Source organism: Balaenoptera ricei, chromosome 13, assembly GCF_028023285.1.
Source record: "Balaenoptera ricei isolate mBalRic1 chromosome 13, mBalRic1.hap2, whole genome shotgun sequence".
In the NCBI taxonomy this organism is placed as follows: domain Eukaryota; kingdom Metazoa; phylum Chordata; class Mammalia; order Artiodactyla; family Balaenopteridae; genus Balaenoptera; species Balaenoptera ricei.
In genome coordinates, this window is record NC_082651.1 from 42,662,471 (window position 1) to 42,680,369 (window position 17,899).

Consider the following 17,899-nt stretch of genomic DNA (forward strand, 5'->3'; position numbering starts at 1 on the left):
TTATTTATTTATTTATTTACCCATTTTTGGCTGCATTGGGTCCTTGTTGCTGCGCTTGGGCTTTCTCTAGTTGCGGCGAAGGGGGGCTACTCTTCGTTGCATGCACGGGCTTCTCACTGTGGTGGCTTCTCTTGTTGCAGAGCATGGGCTCTAGGCACGGGGACTTCAGTAGTTGTGGCACATGGGCTCAGTAGTTGTGGCTCACAGGCTCTAGAGCGCAAGCTCACTAGTTGTGGCACATGGGCTTAGTTGCTCTGGGGCATGTGGGATCATCCTGGACCAGAGCTTGAACCCATGTCCCCTGCATTGGCAGGCGGATTCGTAACCACTGCGCCACCAGGGAAGTCCTCACAAGCATGTTTGATTCAGTTGAAACAAAAGCTATGAATATATTTAGGACGTTGCCATTTTCTTCCAGATTTTGCTGCCTTTGTTTTTCCAGGCAGTTCTAGTGGTTAAAACTTGATCCCACAAACATTTCTATGAGGAAATGGAGCATCAAGATAGGAGTAAGAAAATCCTAAAGTATATAACTTTGTTAAGTAAACTGAATATAGGAATAAATAGTCTTTATCTTCCCTATCTTCCCTAGCTAAAGGAAACAGTCATATGGATAATTTACAAAACACCTAAACATTATCCTGAGTTTAATAACCCTAACCCTAACCTACTGCCTTACAAAGAGTATGCCATTTAGAGCATCATTGTAGAGTTAAAGCAGTATAACCTCACTTTTTTTTTTATTAGCCGTGACTTTATAAACTTTTCTTTGTCCTTTAGTGGTTTTTTTAAAATATATATATAAATTTATTTATTTTATTTATTTATTTTTGGTTGTGTTGGGTCTTTGTTGCTGCGCATGGGGTTTCTCTAGTTGCCGCAAGTGGGGGCTACTCTTTGTGGAGGTGCACGGGCTTCTCATTGCGGTGGCTTCTCTTGTTGCAGAGCATGGGCTCTAGGCACGCAGGCTTCAGTAGTTGCAGCACACGGGCTCAGTAGTTGCGGCTCACAGGCTCTAGAGCACAGGCTCAGTAGTTGTAGCGCCCGGGGCTTAGTTGCTCTGCAGCATGTGGGATCTTCCCAGACCAGAGATCGAGCCTGTGTCCCCTGCATTGGCAGGCGGGTTCTCAACCACTGCGCCACCAGGGAAGCCCTATCCTTGAGTTTTAATTGTAATGATGGCCCTATGTGTTATGGCTATGTATTTGTGGTATATTAGGACTGTATGTGCACCTATAACTTTAAATAATATTAAATTATCTGTTACAATTTTACTTAATAGCAGAATCAAATTGGATATCCACAAGCTTATGGCCAGTGGGGCCAGTGGTATGGGAATGCACAACAAATTGGCCAATATATGCCTAATGGTTGGCAAGTACCTGCATATGGAATGTATGGCCAGCCATGGAACCAGCAGGGATTTAAGTAAGCATACTTGTTCTTTTCCTTTATTATTAGCCTTTGAAAATGTCAAGAACTTGGGAAGAGATTTTAAGTAATTAGTAGGTAATGTGCCTTCTTTCTAAAGCATAGCCTTTGAAAGACTTAGAGAGGTTTTTACTTTATAGTTTTAAGTGTATATCTTTAAAATTTTGCCTAGAAATGTGTTGTCTTGATTTATAACCAGCGTTATGAGAATTTTGGTAATGCTTGGCAGTGAATCAACAAATATTTAAGTAAGGAAATAAGAACTTAATAGTTGCTAGGCTTATTGGATACAGTTATTTTGATCCTAGTTGCTTTATTCATTATGCTTTTTTTTTGTGCAAGAGGGTTTATTCATACATTGTTATATGAAAGCTTCTTTATACATCCTGAATTACAATTTTACTTAAATTTCTGAAAAACAAACTGGAAATTAAAACGCTTTGCCATTTTTTATTAAAAGGAATCTTGTAATGTTGAAAAAATTTATGAGCTTACATATACTAATAATTATCTTAATTTCATCTTTGAGTAATATAAATGCAAGTCCGTATCATACCAAATGATCACGTTTCCTTCAGGTAGTGGCTTGTTCAACATATGTCAAACCCCCGATGGACAGTGTTCTGAGATTAGAGATGAGTTTTTCTGAGTTCAAGGGAATAAATGTTTATAGATAAAGGATATTTTCTTAGCTATAGTTAAACTAACAGAATTAAACTGTACAAATTAAAGCTACAAGGATGCTTGTTTTTAAAAGAAAAAACCTTTTGCCTTTGCTTTCTCTGGCATAACAATTATTCTTATATTTGGGCTTAAGAAAAAGGATATTTCCCACGTATGTGTTATTTATTCTTGGCATTACATTTTATTTTAACCAGTGGATTTCCCCTCCCCTCTGCTTCTTTCACGTTCTCCACCAGTCAGACACAGTCTTCTGCACCGTGGATGGGACCAAATTATGGAGTGCAGCCGCCTCCAGGACAGAATGGCAGCATGATGCCTAATCAGCCTGCAGGGTATCGAGTCGCAGGGTATGAAACCCAGTGAAAAAGGACTCCAGAATCTAAAGCCAGTGGCTTAAGGCTACAGGGAGTGTAGTAAAGCCGTTGTTTACTTAAAGATTTATCAAATCAGTCAGTGCAAATGTCAGATACAATGTATTTATTTAAAAGATTCATTTTTTAATCATGAAATTACTTACCATCCGCATTGTTTTAAAAAGAAACAATATGCTGGATGTCTGCCAATTTTTGCCTTCATTACCTTTTTTGATAAAGTTTCTCAAATCCTTGTTTCAAATACAAATGCAGGGATTGCTGCCACTTTTTTAAAATTGAGGCAGAAAATTGCACAATGTTGAACTTTTTTCCACTGAAGTAGTGTGCAGTTCTAGTTTGCATTCCTGATATGATTTAAAACATGTAATATAAAGATGTAAAAAAAAAAAGAAAAAAGGAAAACCAAAACTGTGCAGAGTCTAGAAGTTCTTTGTAATCTTCAGCTTATGCACAATTCTATTTTAGGTTTTTTTGAAATAGGCATTGTTTGAGCTGTCCCATCTCCACTGTTTTCCCTTTGGGGTTTTTAAATATAAGTTATTAGTTTACATCATTTTTGTATCTACATTTTTTTCACAAATTTGTCTTGCCTTATTAAAGTTCTATAAAGTATACTTAAATGGAAAAAAATGATCTTTAGATTGAAAACTTTTCTCAGATGGATTGATAATTGCATTCATCTTGTGTTTTATATGAGAAGGTGCCTCAAGAATTCCCTGTTGAATTTGTTTAAAAGGGTTTTTATCTTCTGTGATAAACTTTGCTGTGTACCAGGAAATATAAAAACAAAAACTTGTTACGAAAGAAAATCTCTGAAATGTGATAAGTTCTTATGAACCCATGTTAATTTCATGTGTCAACTTCTACATTTACATGTATCATTTCATTATGTAAAATGTTTTAGCAATTTAATATTTTGCACAGTTAGCAAACTTTGTATGTCATTTCCTCCTTAAAGGCATCATGCAGAGTTGACAGGAGATTTATAAGGTTTTGTTTGCATGTGAATATCAAATACACACTTTGGTAGTCTTTGAATACAAAGTCATCTGCTCTTGTTTTTCAAGAACTTTGAGACACAAAGTTTTATGTAAAGAAATATATTAATTTGCCATATTCTAGTTATATTTACTCAAAAAGAGTAAATCAACTTGATTTTAATATGTACAAATGATAGCTGTGAAACTGTAGAATATCCTTATGTCAGGCTTGGAGTTTCTTGTGAACTCCAAAATTAGCCTGAATGACCAGCCGGGCAAAGCATTTTTTAAATGTTCAGAGGCCAAAAGATAAACAAACAAAAAACCGTGAAATCCTACCTCCTTAAACAGCCTTCAAAGAGGAGAATCCTCAGTGCAATCATTACTTTGATTCTTTTGGTACCTGTTTTCCTGGAGTTCCCAATTTTATTATTTTGGGGTGGCTCCGAGCATTAAGAGGTTTAATCTTTGATGGCATTGTTCTAGTTTTGAAATTTCTAGTATATTTCAGTCTCTTAGAAGAATTGTGGGAGATTTTGTTTTGTTTTGTTTTCAGCGAAAGTCACAAACTCTCCTCTTCTTTGACTCACAAAGGGGAAGGGTCCCCAGTATACATATTTGGATGCTTCGTTGTTTTTAAGACCAGAGAGCTCCTGGTGTTTTATTTAGGAACAGAAAAGGCCCATGGAATCCTAAGAGTTTCCTGGCCTGTATCCTCCAGGTAGGAGCAGATGACTCGAAGCTGGTCTCTAAGCCAATACTCCTGTAAACCAGAGCCCAGGAAAGACAGCTCATAAATGTATAATTCTCTGGAGCTCAATTCTATGCAGTTGTACTGATGTTGTCATCAAGTCACTGTGTATTTTCTAAGTGTTGATACATTAAAAGTTGCTTTATGGAAGATGAGTAAATTTTTTAAACACTTGGAAATTTTATTTCCTTGTTAATTAACCTTCTACAGATCAGGGCATGCAACCAAAAGCAGCTTAAATACTCAAAAAATAAAATAACAGGATGCTGTTTTTAGATTCTTCTGGTTTATGTTCCTATTTTAGGACCCTCACTCTTCTCTTATTCAAAAGTATTTTATGTCCTATACATCTGTGGATTGCAGGGTAAATTATTTGGGCATAAATAATCCAAGTAAAAGTATAGTTTTTCTTTCATCTTGACTATCTCAAGAAATAACACTTTTTATCAGCCAATATTTTCTTATTGCACAATTCTAAAATGTACATTGACTACTTTTTGAGAAGAAAGTAGCATTACTCAAAGGCTTATTACTACTGAACAAATTTGCAATTCAGGAACATTGCTAACTTTGCTTTAAATCTTACTCTCAGTGTTAAATCATTTAAAAAATTTACAGTCTAAAAATCATACTGGTATTAGTATCAGGTAAGGAAATTAAAGTTTTTTTAAATGGATTCATTCTCTGCAATAAGCATTCAGATTTTACTTTAAAATACATCTGGTACTGTAAAGAACCTAAAGTGGTTCACACTTAATGGGTCATTAATCCAGTATTCTTTGCCCTGACTGTTTGGATATTAAAGTTCCTTTATGTTTTCTATAACCTTTGGGATCTTCTTGCAGTGATTATTGTGTGTGAGAGATTTTTTTTTCTTTTTGGTCTAGTCATATTGTTATATTCACTCAGGTATTTGTTAGATTTCTTTTTAATCTTATTTCAGAAACCATGGTTTGCATTGGGTTACTGTTTGATACCACAAAGAATTGCTGTAGATTTAACTCACTATGAAATCAGGATCTCATTTTCCTTGTTAATATTCTCTCCCTGTTGAAAATGAGATTCACATTCTAGTTTTATTCTTCTCCTGTTTTGTCCCTGTGCTTACTCAGCTTCCTTTTGTATGTATTAGAGTTCTATTACTTTTGAGAAGGCAGTTGATAAGGACTAGTTTGCATACACAAAGAGAGTTAAGTTTACCAAGAGCTACAGGGTGCTCTTGAGGTTACAGTTGAATTGGAAAAATAAAATGTGTTTGTAGGAAATAAAGAACAAGCCCTTTCAATGAAAGAGTGATGATTTCTAAAAACAAAATCTTTTTGTAGGGGGTTGTTACGTTTTTTCCAGTCACTGCATTTTGACTATTTAGAACTTGAAGAACATACCTCCAAAACAACAAATTTTAATTTAAGAGCCTTGATAAAATGTATGTGAATGTTTCTGAGTTGAATAGGACTTTACGCTAATGGTCTCTAAAGTTGAAGGCTGAAGTTATTCTGATAGTAATTCACCTAAGAAAGGGAAAAGTAGATTTCTGACTCAGGGTTAATAAGCTCGGGTGAGAGGCTGTGCAGAAAATAGTTATTAAGCAGTTTTATATACTAGATAAATGAGATCCCTAGCTCCTTATTTGTGTTCAGCTCTAGAAAACCAACAGCCACACACACACCAGGCAAGATTTGGAGGCTCCTACTGTGGAAAAACTAAGCAACTCTTGAGTGAAAAGACAGATGCTGACATTTGAGGGTCCCCTCCAAATAGTAACTGGCCAAGAGTCCCCTTACAGTGGAGCGTACCAATCAGTAAGCCCTGCCCACGTACACAAACCTTCCAAACAGGTTTTTAGTGCTTCACTTATAAATAAAGACAGCCAAAGATCACCAGAAATTGAGAAAAACTTTGATTGTAAAAGGTAGAGCTAAATAAAAGCAACTCTCAAGAATCAGAAAACTTCAACAGCTATCATATCCTCAAATAAGATACTGTACTCAAGAAATTAGAACAGAATACTAATAAAATGTCACAACAAGAAATTAGAATATGAATAAATTCAGTGAGAGTATTAAAAGATGAGATGTTCTATGACAAATCAAAAGTATAGGGAAAAAAATAAATATGGATCAATTCAGGAGGTTTAATATTAAATCAATAGGAGTTCCAGGAAGAAAACAAAATAGAGGATTGGGTAGAATTTATTAAATAAAGGAAAATTTCCCTGATGAAATTTTGAGTTTCAAGGTTAAAAAAAAAAGCTAATGTTGAATTTGCACAATAAATATAAAAGACCCATACGAAGCCATACCATTATGAAATTTTAGGATGCCAGACCTATAAATAGAATATTCAAAAATTTACCAGATAGAAAAAGGATCGAGGAAAATACTCAATGGCAACATTGGAACCTAGGGATCAATGGGGTGCTGTCTTCAAAAGTTTGAATGAATTATGTCTTAGGTGACAATAGAATAAAGACATTTTTAGACATGCAAGTTCTCAAAAGATTTTCTTCTTGTTCACTGATTCTCAGTTACTGGATAAACTCCATCAAAATAAGAGTAAATCAAAGAAAAAATATGATGTAGCGTCTAGAAACAGGATCAAACACGAGTGAGATAACGGGAAGTCCCAGGATTGCAGCTGTGAAGCGACCTGGCAGCCAATCCAGACTGATGGTCAGAGGGCTAGACTTAAGGTTATCTGAGACGCCAGCCTGTGTGTTGTGAGATGTTTTATGGAACTATGGAGCATGTGAAAAGACTAAATACTGGAAGAAAATCAGGCAAATGGAAAGAGACAACTGTCAGGGAAAGCATTCTATAAGAAAGGAAACATTCCCTGAGCCAAGTACATGCATCAAGGTAATATTTCATGTTTTCCTGAATTATAGTCACAAATATTTGTATCAATACTATTCCACTGCTTTGGTTTTCTTTGGCAATTCCAATTGTGTGTTGGATTTCCTCTGCCTGACATCGGTTTCTATCATTTGTTCTTAATTATTTTTATCTTTTTGTTTGCTTTTTTCATTTCTAATCTCCGTTCCTTAATATGCTTCCTGTGGTATCCAGACTCACTTGTGTTCCTTTTAATGTAATCTTCATTTCTGAAAATAAATTTTTTTTCTGTTTTCTAAATTCCACCAATTTTTGTTTGACTTCAGGGATGTCTCTTCCCTGAATTCTTGTTTTTCTTAGCTGCACTTACTTCATTAGATTTTTAAAATTCATATTGGAATGTCTATATTATTTTCAACTGCTTTGTGGGAACATTTTTCCTGTGAGTCTTCTCCAGGGAAACTCTAGGTAAGTTTTGCTGTCTTATTTTTAATTACAGTATCTTGGTACAAATGCTGTGCTTATTTCTATTTGTTCATATTTGAAACAGTTGGTTTTTCCTAGACCAAGTACCAGCAGGAGGATGAAGGGGAAAGACCTTGTTGAAGTTTCTCACCTCCCTCTGTGGCTACAATGAATTGTCTCCTTAAAAGTGTAGCCATGGGTCTTCTCTGGGATGTGATCTTGTTCAGAAGTTCTGTGCCAGCTCTGAGCTCCCTTGGTTCCTTCATCTGCTACATTAAGGGACCTAACTCCTGTCTTCAAGGAGATCCCCTGACTTGCTTTCTGAAAGACATCACCTCTGCACCCCTTAGGCACTTCACACACCTTCCCTCCCTGCCTCTCCCACACTCATATGCTTGTTCAGTCCTCCCCACAGCAGGCTCCACTCAGGGTTTGGCTCTCTTCTCAGAGTGAATATTTGCGAGTGATTTCTGAGATCTGCCACCACCAGCCCCCTCCTCACTCCCTGTCCTTCCCCCATGGCACTCAGTTGGCCTCCCATCCAGTACCACACTTCCACTCAATGTGGAATGCATAACTTTTCTTTGCATCCCTAGTTTCACTTAAGATACTGTTTGTGGGAGTCAATTGGTCATATGTTTTCCTTGTCGCACCCTGTGGTTTCCAGGAGAAGTGGAAAGATCCAGAACCAGGCTGCTAACATTTCTACCAGAATCAGAAGACCAAAGGAATCTTTTAACAGATGTAAATCTGATCATGACACTCCCCTGCTTGAAAGTCTTTGTTTCAAATTGTATTTAGCAGTAATCTAACATCTTTAATGTGGCCTGCAGAGCCTTCTAAAGTGCAGTCTGTGCTTACCCAACTTCACAGCAAGCCATTCTCCAGTCTCCCATAAGCCCTTCCGCTCCATGGTCATCTTTCAGTTTCCTGAATAAGTAAACACTTTATATCAGTTAAGGTCCAGTCAGGAGACAGAAGCCAACACTAAAATTTGAAAAGGGAGATTTTAATGTGAATAGTTGTTAAATAGTAAAAAATGGTTAACTACTAAAAGGGATCCAGAAATTGCAGGTGCAAAAAAAAGTAGCTACTATTTATGGACAGAGTGGACAATGCAGAAATGAAGGGTTTAAGAGAGCACTGAGTTTCTCACCTCTTCAAAGTGGGCTTGATTATCATAGGAACGTGCCGCCTAGTGAACAAACATGCCAGAGGGCGTGGGCCAGAGCTGGTCCTTAGAAGCTGCCTACCATTGGCCAGAGGTGGGTGGGCTGGAGATAGTCTTTAGAAATGGTCCACCAGGTGGGGGAGCTAGGGTTGCCAGATTCAGCAAGTGAAAGCACAATCGCAAATATTGCAAGAAACATACTAAAAGTTACTTGTTGTTTAACTGAAATCCAAGTTTAACTGGGTGTCCTGTATTTTATCTGTCAGTCCTCGAGAGGGTTGCAGCCAAAGCTGCCATGGAAACAGCTGCAGGTAAGGAAAGTGTGGCCTGAGGGTGCAGCTGGGGCAGGTCCAGAGAACCACTGACGGGAGGGCCACTGGGTCTTCTGTACACTGATCCATTGGCTTGCACACTGAATAAAAAGATAGAACCAGAACCCATAAGGAATGTGCCTTCCTGTCACTATCACCTTGCCATGTTTCCCCAGTGCCCTCTATTGACAAAGCCTAACATTGAGCCAACTGACAAAGAAGAAATGTTTCACAAAGCAAGGCCAAGAAGGGTGGATTGGGGACCAAGACTCCCATTGCAGAGCCCTGCCATGTGAATGCCTTTTGTCTGCTCTTTGTCTTCAGCTCTCCACTTGAATGTCCCTTCCTCTGAAATGCCTTCCTTTCTTTACCCACAATCTAAATCAGTAGCCTCTCAAGCCATCTTATGTTTACTTTTCCTTTATAGCATTTGTCATCATTTTAAATTATGTATTTGTGCGATTATATCTTTAAAACCTGTGTTGCCCACTAAAAGCTGGTGACTGTTCAGTGCTGTATATACCCAGTAGGTAGTAAATCAATCAATTAATTTAATTATCTCAATCTTGTTTTAACCAAATGGATTTCTACCATGTGCTGATAGTACTACCAGCTAGAGTACTGGGTATGAGGTGATAAGAGCTAAAACTAAAGGACCAAACCAGGGCCAATTCTTTATGCCATGCCAAGTAATTTGAACTTTTTTTTTATCTTAAAGGTCCTAGGGAGCCATTGATCTAATTTGTTTTTAATCAAGATGTCTTCCAGGTTCCTGGCATGAGCAATTAGATGGATGGTTGGGGCTAGTTACTGGGGTAGGAAAAGGAAGAAGAGCAGTTTGTGAGGGTGAGTAAGGATAGATGCTAGTTAGAGGGCAGAAGATGAAAGCTAATGAGGTCTGCCTTTCAAAATGTGGCGGTTGGACATGTGTGACATTCAGGTAGAAATAGCCAGTAGGTAATGATATGGAATTTGGAAGGGAGATCCAGGCTGACATAGAGATGGGAGTCATCAGCATTTAGGTGGTAGTTCAACCCATGGAGTGGCAATCACCCAGAGAGACACTAGAGTGAGGACTGAGGACAGAACTCTTAGGTCTATCAGTATTGAAGGGGGCAGAGACAGAGAACCTTGCAAAGGAGAATGAGGAAGAGCTGCCTGACAGGTGGGAGAAATACTGAGGGTCCATGATGTTGCAGAAATCAAGGAGGAAAACATTCAAGGAGTAGTCAAGAGTCAAATATGGCAGAGGGGAAAAATACAAGTTGTGAAAAAAAATCACTGGATTTAGCAATGAGGAAGTAATTGGTGACTTTAAAAATGAGCATTTTCAGTGAAGTAGTAGGAGCAAAATGTGGACTGTATTGGGTTAAGGAGTGGGAGGTGGGGGATAGTTAACTAGTGCAGACTGCCTTCCCGATTCAGTGGGCTATAGACGGAAGGAGAGAAGAAAGAGGAGATGGGTTTAAGAAAGCAATAATTTTTAAAAATCTCAATACAATAAACTATGAATAAATCACAAAGATAAGTGAATGACCACCAAAAAAACAACCCCACTCTTCACTCATTCGGAAATACACAACAAAAAACATTCACCTCCGTTTTATATAGAAAATCGGAACAGTTAAAGAATGCGTTTGTGTGCATGTGTGTACTGTTTCTCTAGGATACTCAGAATTGAATGATGGATTAAAGAATGTAAATTGTAAAAATTGTATGATATATGTTGTCAAATTATATTGGTACATTATAATGTACAGCTCTTTATAACGGTACAGCTCTTAAAAGCTGTACCATTTTACACTCCAACCAATAATGTCCGAAAACACTCGTTTGCCCCCCTACTTTTACTAATGCTGATTGTTATTAAGCTTTTATTTTTGCCAATCTGATGCATGTAAAATGATCTCTTTTATTTCCCTGATTGTAAGTAAAGTTAGTGATTTGTTCCCATGATAGTTGGCTGTTTGTGTTTCTTTTCTGTGACCTGTCTGTGTCCTTTGTCCATTTGACCTCCAAGGACTTTTAGACATTATAATAATCACATGTTGAATATGTAATAACTATATTTCATATGTCTTTAGAAATAAAAGATGCAGTAAAAATATGAGCAAGGAAGAAGTGACTATTGAATGATTAGGCAGAATTTTTAAAGAAACTAATAGAACCTCTAGAAATTAAAAACACAAAAGCTAAAATTAAAAATTCAATGGACTGACAAAACCAAATTAGATACAGCTGAAGAAATCTGAATTGGAACAGTACAACAGTGCAGAGACAAAGAGGTAGAAAATATGAAGAGAGCATGGAGAATAGAATGGGAAATCTAAAATATATTTAAACTGCAGTTCCATAAAGAGAGAAAACAATTTGGGATGGGAAATATTCGAAGAGATATGGCTGAGAATTTTCCAGAATTATTGAAGGGTAGGAACTCTCAGACTCAAGATCCACAATGAATCCCAAGAAGGATAAATAAAATGAAGTCCATGCTTACATATATAGTCAAATTGCAGATTATCAAAGACAGATTTTAAAAGCAGCAGAGAGGGGGAGAAAAAAGAAGACTACTACAATGATATGACAATTAGATTGACATCAAATGTTTCAACAGCAAGACAATAGGCCAGAATTCAGAGGGATATCTTCAATGTGCTGAAAGAAACAACAACCTAAAGCAATCATACAAGAATGAGGATGAAATAGAAAAAGAAAAGCCAAGAGAATTTGCCAACAATAAATCCAATACTAAATGAACTTCTAAAGCATATATTTCAGGGAGAAAAAAATCCCAAAACAAACGTCTGAGCTGCAAAGAGAAATGGTAAGCAAAGAAATTTATACATATGTAGTTTAATCTAAAGCAACAATAATAGTGCCTTCTTCTAAGGGAGAACTAAAATAAAATACTGGATAATAATAATATATATGACAGGAGGTGATTAAAGTGTTCTAAGATCACTGTATTTTTTTCAGGAGAATAGCAGAAAAATGTATTAGCTTTGGCCTCGAGTTAAAATGTAAAGGATCGTCACTAAAATAATAAAAATAGAGCATATAACTTCCAAAAAGAGGAGGTAACAAAAGAAATCCAAAAGAAGGCAGAAAAAGAAAAGAAACAGAGAGAAAGCCAGACAAACCAATCTTAGGTGGTAGATGGTAGAAATAAAATTAGATGGTAGAAATAATTCCAAATGGATTAACAAGCATAATAAATGTAATAAACTAATAAAAGAGATTGTTTAATTGGATTTTTAAAATCTAGATGCACTGCTTAGAAGCAACATCTAAAACAAAAGTATGCAGAAAGATACATACCAGGAAACCCTAAATGAAGCTGATGTAGCCAAATTAATAGCAAAGAAAATATATACACATCTGTTCTCAAGCACACATGGAATACTTAAGAAAATATTGGTTTTAAAAGGTCACAGGAGTTAGAAGGGTAAGGGAAGTTGACGAATAATTATTGCCAATTGGCAAAAATCAAAGAACTGTGAATATTTGTTCTAATGTGCAAATACCACACAGATTCTTTTTTTTTTTTTTTAATTTCTTTTTCATTTATTTATTTTATTTATTTATTTTTGGCTGCATTGGGTCCTCATTGCTGCATGCGGGCTTTCCCTAGCTGCGGCGAGCTGGGGCCACCCCCCGTTGCAGTGTGCGGGCCTCTCACCGCGGTGGCCTCCCCTGCCGCGGAGCACGGGCTCCAGGCGTGCGGGCCTCAGCAGTCGCGGCATGTGGCCCCAGTAGGTGTGGCTCTCGGGCTCCAGAACGCAGGCCCAGCAGTTGTGGCGAACAGGCCCAGCTGCTCCGCGGCATGTGGGATCCACCCGGACCAGGGCTCAAACCCGCGTCCCCTGCACTGGCAGGCGGACTCCCAACCACCGCACCACCAGGGAAGCCCACACAGATTCTTTTTATTGGAAATGCCTTTAAATATCAGAAGCTATTATTCATCTATTAACAAATAAATAAATAAAGCAGAGTTTCTATGAGATAAAAAAAAGTAGCTTATCATGTTTTCTGACCATAAAGAAGTTAGGTTAGAAATCAAGTACAAAAACACATGTATAAATAACTTATGAGTCAAAGAAGATGCCATAGTGAAAATTTAAAATTATTTAAAATTTAAAGAAAATAAAAATACTGTATATCAAAATTTGTGGAATGCAAGTAAAATGGCACTTTGAAAATCATGTATACCCTTAAATGCTTATATTAGAAAAGAAAGATTAGAAATTAATGGGCAGGGACTTCCCTGGTGGTCCAGTGGTTAAGAATCTGCCTTCCAATGCAGGGGATGTGGGTTTGATCCCTGGTTGGGGAACTAAGATCCCACATGCCACAGGGCAACTGAGCCCGCACGCCACAAACTACAGAGCCCGCGCACTCTGGAGCCTGTGCGCCACTAGAGAGCCTGTGCGCTGCAACTAAGACCCGACGCAGACAAAAATAAACTTTAAAAAAATAGTCTATATAAAAAAAAAAAAAAACAATGAGAGAATTAAGTAAAGTGACTGGGTAAATATTAACATACTGAAAATTAACATACCAAAATGGACCATAACTTGAGAATGTTGTGCAATTCTGAGAATCCTACTTATGAGAAGAGGGCTCAGAAAGGACTTCGATGATGGCAATGTTTCTTCAAAGGCCCTTCTTTGAAGAAGGAATGGAAGAACCCTGAGTGTCTGGCTTGGAAGAAAGAAACCTCTTTTAGAATGGAGTTGCTGGGCTTCCCTGGTGGTGCAGTGGTTGAGAATCCGCCTGCCAATGCAGAGGACACGGGTTCGAGCCCTGGTCTGGGAAGATCCCACATGCCGCGGAGCAACTGGGCCTGTGAGCCACAACTACTGAGCCTGCGCGTCTGGAGCCTGTGCTCCACAACAAGAGAGGCCACGATAGTGAGAGGCCCGCACACCGCGATGAAGAGTGGCCCCCGCTTGCCGCAACTAGAGAAAGCCCTCGCACAGAAACGAAGACCCAACACCGCCATAAATATATAAATAAATAAATAAATTTATAAAAAAAAAAAGAATGGGGTTGCTTGATAGCTTCCTTTCTGACTGGAACAGATAATGTGTCTCAGCTGAAAACCCACAGATCTCTTAGGACACATTTGGGCAATTCCATTGAAAAAAATGTAAACACTCTCTCTTTACAACAGGGTCTCTCAATTGTGGCACTACTGACATTTTGGTCTAGATAATTCTTTGTTGTAAGGGCTGTCCTGTGCATTGCAGGATCTTCCATGTCATCTACTAGATGTGTAGTAGTGCTCCCAGTTGAGAACAACTGCTTTAGATAATCACTTGGTACTAATACAATCATAAACATAACCAGGCATTGAAACCCCACAGTATTATTAGGTGATCATCTAGATGATACAGGATATACTGATGATCATTTAAAACCTTATAATTGAAGTGGAAAGACAAAATTGGAAAAATTTCCTGGAAAAAAATGTGCCCTTCTCCCCCTACCTCCAGTTTCAGAAACAACATAGCAAACCTTAATCATGAAAGGGACCACTTCTCTTATTAACAGTTGAGAAGACTACTACACTTCTGCCAGCTAAAGAATGTCACTCACCTTCTGGCTCAACAAGGATTAAGTCATTAGCCACTGCAGTCACTGACCTTCAATACACCCTGAAAGGAGTTCAGGGTGGAGATCAGAAATGGGGCACTCCATGCTCTGGGAAAACTGGCAGAATAGGACTTCATACAGATATTTTCGGGAGATTTTATGAACCCAATTTCTTGCATCTTCCCATACTTAGAAAAACACTGAAATCATTATCTGTGCCTTGTGACCAGCAGCAATCTTCTACCAAGCTGTGTGCTTGATTGCACATACCCCTTCTGCAAAATCACAGATGTACTCACCTCTCGCCATACCTCTTCAGATCACTTCCTCAAAGCTAACTGAGAGGTTGTCTCCCTGACTATAGTCCTAAGTAAGTCCCTGAATAAAACTGAAACTCACAGCTCTCACATTTTTATTTTAAATATTTTTATTATTTCCGTTGACAGTTCTCAGGCGACCAGCCCACAGTGCCACCACTAATAAGTAGCAGGATGAAGGCTAAAGGTGCAGGAAATCTCATTCCAGAGTTTTCCAACACACACAGGCCTCACCCTTAACACATTTGTACTCAGGAGCACAAATTTATTTATTTGATTAGATTTATTTATTAGATTTATTCTGTGCGATTCCAAGGACCAAAACTAGGTCATACCAGAACCCAATTCCAACGCCTTATATGGGAAAACGTTCAAGTAATATGTCAGAATATAATTAAGGGAGAAAAAGATAACTTGATGCAAACACACAAGTGATAGAAACAGCGAATACTTTGGTGGACAAGACCCCCTTGACAAAACACTAAATCGCAGCCGGCATCTGCTAATAATGTAGAAAATCTAAGGCGATTTTTGCATCAATGACCAATGGAATTCTACTCAGAAATAGGACTCACTCAGGCCTGAAACAGTCATGACCAGCCCTAGAGTTGTCTGTGCCTTCCAGTACCAGCAGGGTTGGCCAGAAGCACTCTTTCCACAGCAAAGAACCTAAGTAGTACAGCCGCCAGGTAGGCGCACATTCCACCACCGGATTCCCCAACAATTGTCAGCCGCCTCCCGGAGGAGGAAACTACAACTCCCGTCAGACAACGCGAGCTGAGGTGGGCGGGCTCTCGCCGCGCGTGGGCGGCTCTGACCAATAACGACTGTCGTTACAGCGAACAGTTTGGCCGCGTTTGTAAAAGGCCGTGGCAGGCGAAGAGAGAGGAGGTGAGGGCGGTTATCAGCTGGGGGCCTGGGACGGCGGGGTGGGGGGCGCAGGGCAGGTAAGGGGGCTGTGTTGACAGAAGGCGGGGGCGGCGATGGGACAAGGGCGTAGAGCTGGGAATCCCGGCGGATAGCGTTTCCCAAGAGCAGGGTGCCGGCCAGGTGATGCTTCTGCTTGGGCCTACTTAGGACCGGAAGTGAGCGGTCGCGCGGGGAGGATGCCGGGAAGCAGGTCCCCGGGTGGGTGCGTCCGGGGGCTGGCCGCATCCCGGAAGCTAGGTGGGAGGTGTGGGTCCCGCAGGCCGGATGACAGGGGTCTTGTCCGCATGGCCCCGGAGGCCTTTCTCCACTATGCGGAGGCAGTGCGGGGCAATGGAAGCACCCTGGACCTGGAGTTGAGAGTCCTGGCTTCTAGTCCTGCCCCTTCCTCTCACTTGTGGTTTGACGGAATCCGGCAGATTCCAAACTCACGTTAGATTATCTAGAGGCTGGCTGAGGGACATTAATCAAATCACTGCTTTCTCTGAGCCAGTTTCTTCATCTCTAAGATAAAATAATACCTACTTCACAGGATCGTGGTGAGCATTACATGAGTAAATGCATGGGAAAAGCTTACTTGTACTCAGTAAACGTTAGCAAGTTTATGTTTTATTTATGGTGATCGTTCTCTTCACTTACTGTGCTTCACAAGCCTTAAACAGCATTCACCAAACTGTATATAGCTCTACAGCCGAATAGTACGGGGCTGAAAACACAGCACTACAGGTAGTGTTCGTAGGGTAGCTCTTCCAGCACCAGTCCGTTTACACCATCTGAGGAGGCTGTTTAGTAAACTTGCCAGGGAGAGGAGACCCTTTTTTAGGCAGGATTCAAATACAGGTTCTTTATGAAACTGCACTCCTTCTTGGGTGGGACCCAACCAAAACTCAGACCGGGGCTCCAACCCACCTGCACCTCACATTGGGAATTGAACCCACAATCCCTGACTTAGGAGGGGACTCGAACCCACTGTCTTTTAGTTGAAACTGCTCACCTGGTGTCAGGACTTACTGAAGCTCAGAGAATTCAGCGTGAGGCAAAGTGGCAGGTGAAGAGTGAGTTTATTAGCATAGGAGGCTTGTGAGAGATACGAACTGGACAGCAGGGGAGCACAGCCCTGAGAACAAAGAGGGCTATATTTTTATAATCAAAGAAAAAGTGGGGAGGGGAGAACACCACCTTCTTCCTCAGTCTAGGGCAGACGTCAAGGCTCACATCATCAGTTCCTCCTTTGACCCTATCTGGTCTAACCCGGACTGCCTTGGCGCTATTTAAATCATATGTATATTAGCAAAAAGGTGGTAAATTATACTAAAATATGGTAATTCATCTCAAGTTTTTGTATAATGTCCCCTTCTCACCTAGTTTCTTTCCCCTTTCATCTATATTCCTGTCTTGGCTACATGCAGAAATGCTACTCTTCAAGGATCATTAACTCCCTGACTTCATGTAACAAGATTCAGACCCCATATCTATTGTCTTGTGTTTTAACTACCAGGATTTGTGGCTTGAGTATGTCTGGTGCTTGGATGCACCTGGTCTTCCTTCAAGATAGTGTAGATTGTTGCTAGGTTACTGGATTCTTTTCTTGAGTGGTCATTAGCTTACAACAGTCTCCCAAACTCCCTTAAAATTCCCTTTCTGTCTTTAATCCCCTAGTGGGATTTCTAAACTAACTAATCCTACTCTATCCCTATCATTTACAAATTGTGTTACTTGTTTATATATGCTTTCAATATAGAATCTGTAATAAGTGATACTAGTACAAGTTTAAAATTCAAATCGTATGGGACAGTGAAATGTGTATCTCCTTCCCACTTTCTATTTCTCAAGTCCCCAGTCACTTCTTCTGAGGCAACATATTCTGTATGTGTGTATCTCCCCTGTCTTTTTTCTTTTTTAAACCAAGAGTATCACATTATACACGAAGTATTGTACCTTTTTTTACTCCACAGTATATCTTGATATTTGTTGCTTATCAATACATATAAATCTGATTCGTTTTAGTGGCTCTATAGTAGCATATTGTATGGTTACACCATGATTTATTTAGTTAGCT

At 39.2% G+C, this 17,899-nt stretch overlaps 2 protein-coding genes across 15 annotated transcripts in view; both read left to right on the forward strand.

The window, feature by feature from the left end:
* The window catches only part of TIA1 (TIA1 cytotoxic granule associated RNA binding protein), a 29,483-nt gene extending 24,438 nt beyond the window's left edge, over nucleotides 1-5,045 (forward strand). For 5 of the 7 annotated variants that reach the window (XM_059943051.1, XM_059943053.1, XM_059943058.1 and 2 more), the window contains 2 exons: nucleotides 1,283-1,428; nucleotides 2,352-5,045. In XM_059943051.1, the coding sequence (XP_059799034.1) occupies nucleotides 1,283-1,428; nucleotides 2,352-2,478 (273 nt within the window). In that variant the 3' untranslated portion in view covers nucleotides 2,479-5,045. The remainder of the gene's footprint in view (nucleotides 1-1,282; nucleotides 1,429-2,351) is intronic. The other 2 variants (XM_059943052.1, XM_059943055.1) reach the window with 1 other exon arrangement.
* Nucleotides 5,046-15,757: 10,712 nt separating this feature from the next.
* Nucleotides 15,758-17,899, forward strand: part of C13H2orf42 (chromosome 13 C2orf42 homolog) — a 40,768-nt gene continuing 38,626 nt past the window's right edge. For 3 of the 8 annotated variants that reach the window (XM_059942448.1, XM_059942457.1, XM_059942455.1), the window contains exon 1: nucleotides 15,779-15,804. The gene's annotated coding sequence lies outside the window, so the exon portion shown is untranslated. Of the gene's footprint in view, nucleotides 15,805-15,958; nucleotides 15,999-17,899 lie in introns of those variants that run through there. The other 5 variants (XM_059942452.1, XM_059942456.1, XM_059942450.1 and 2 more) reach the window with 5 other exon arrangements.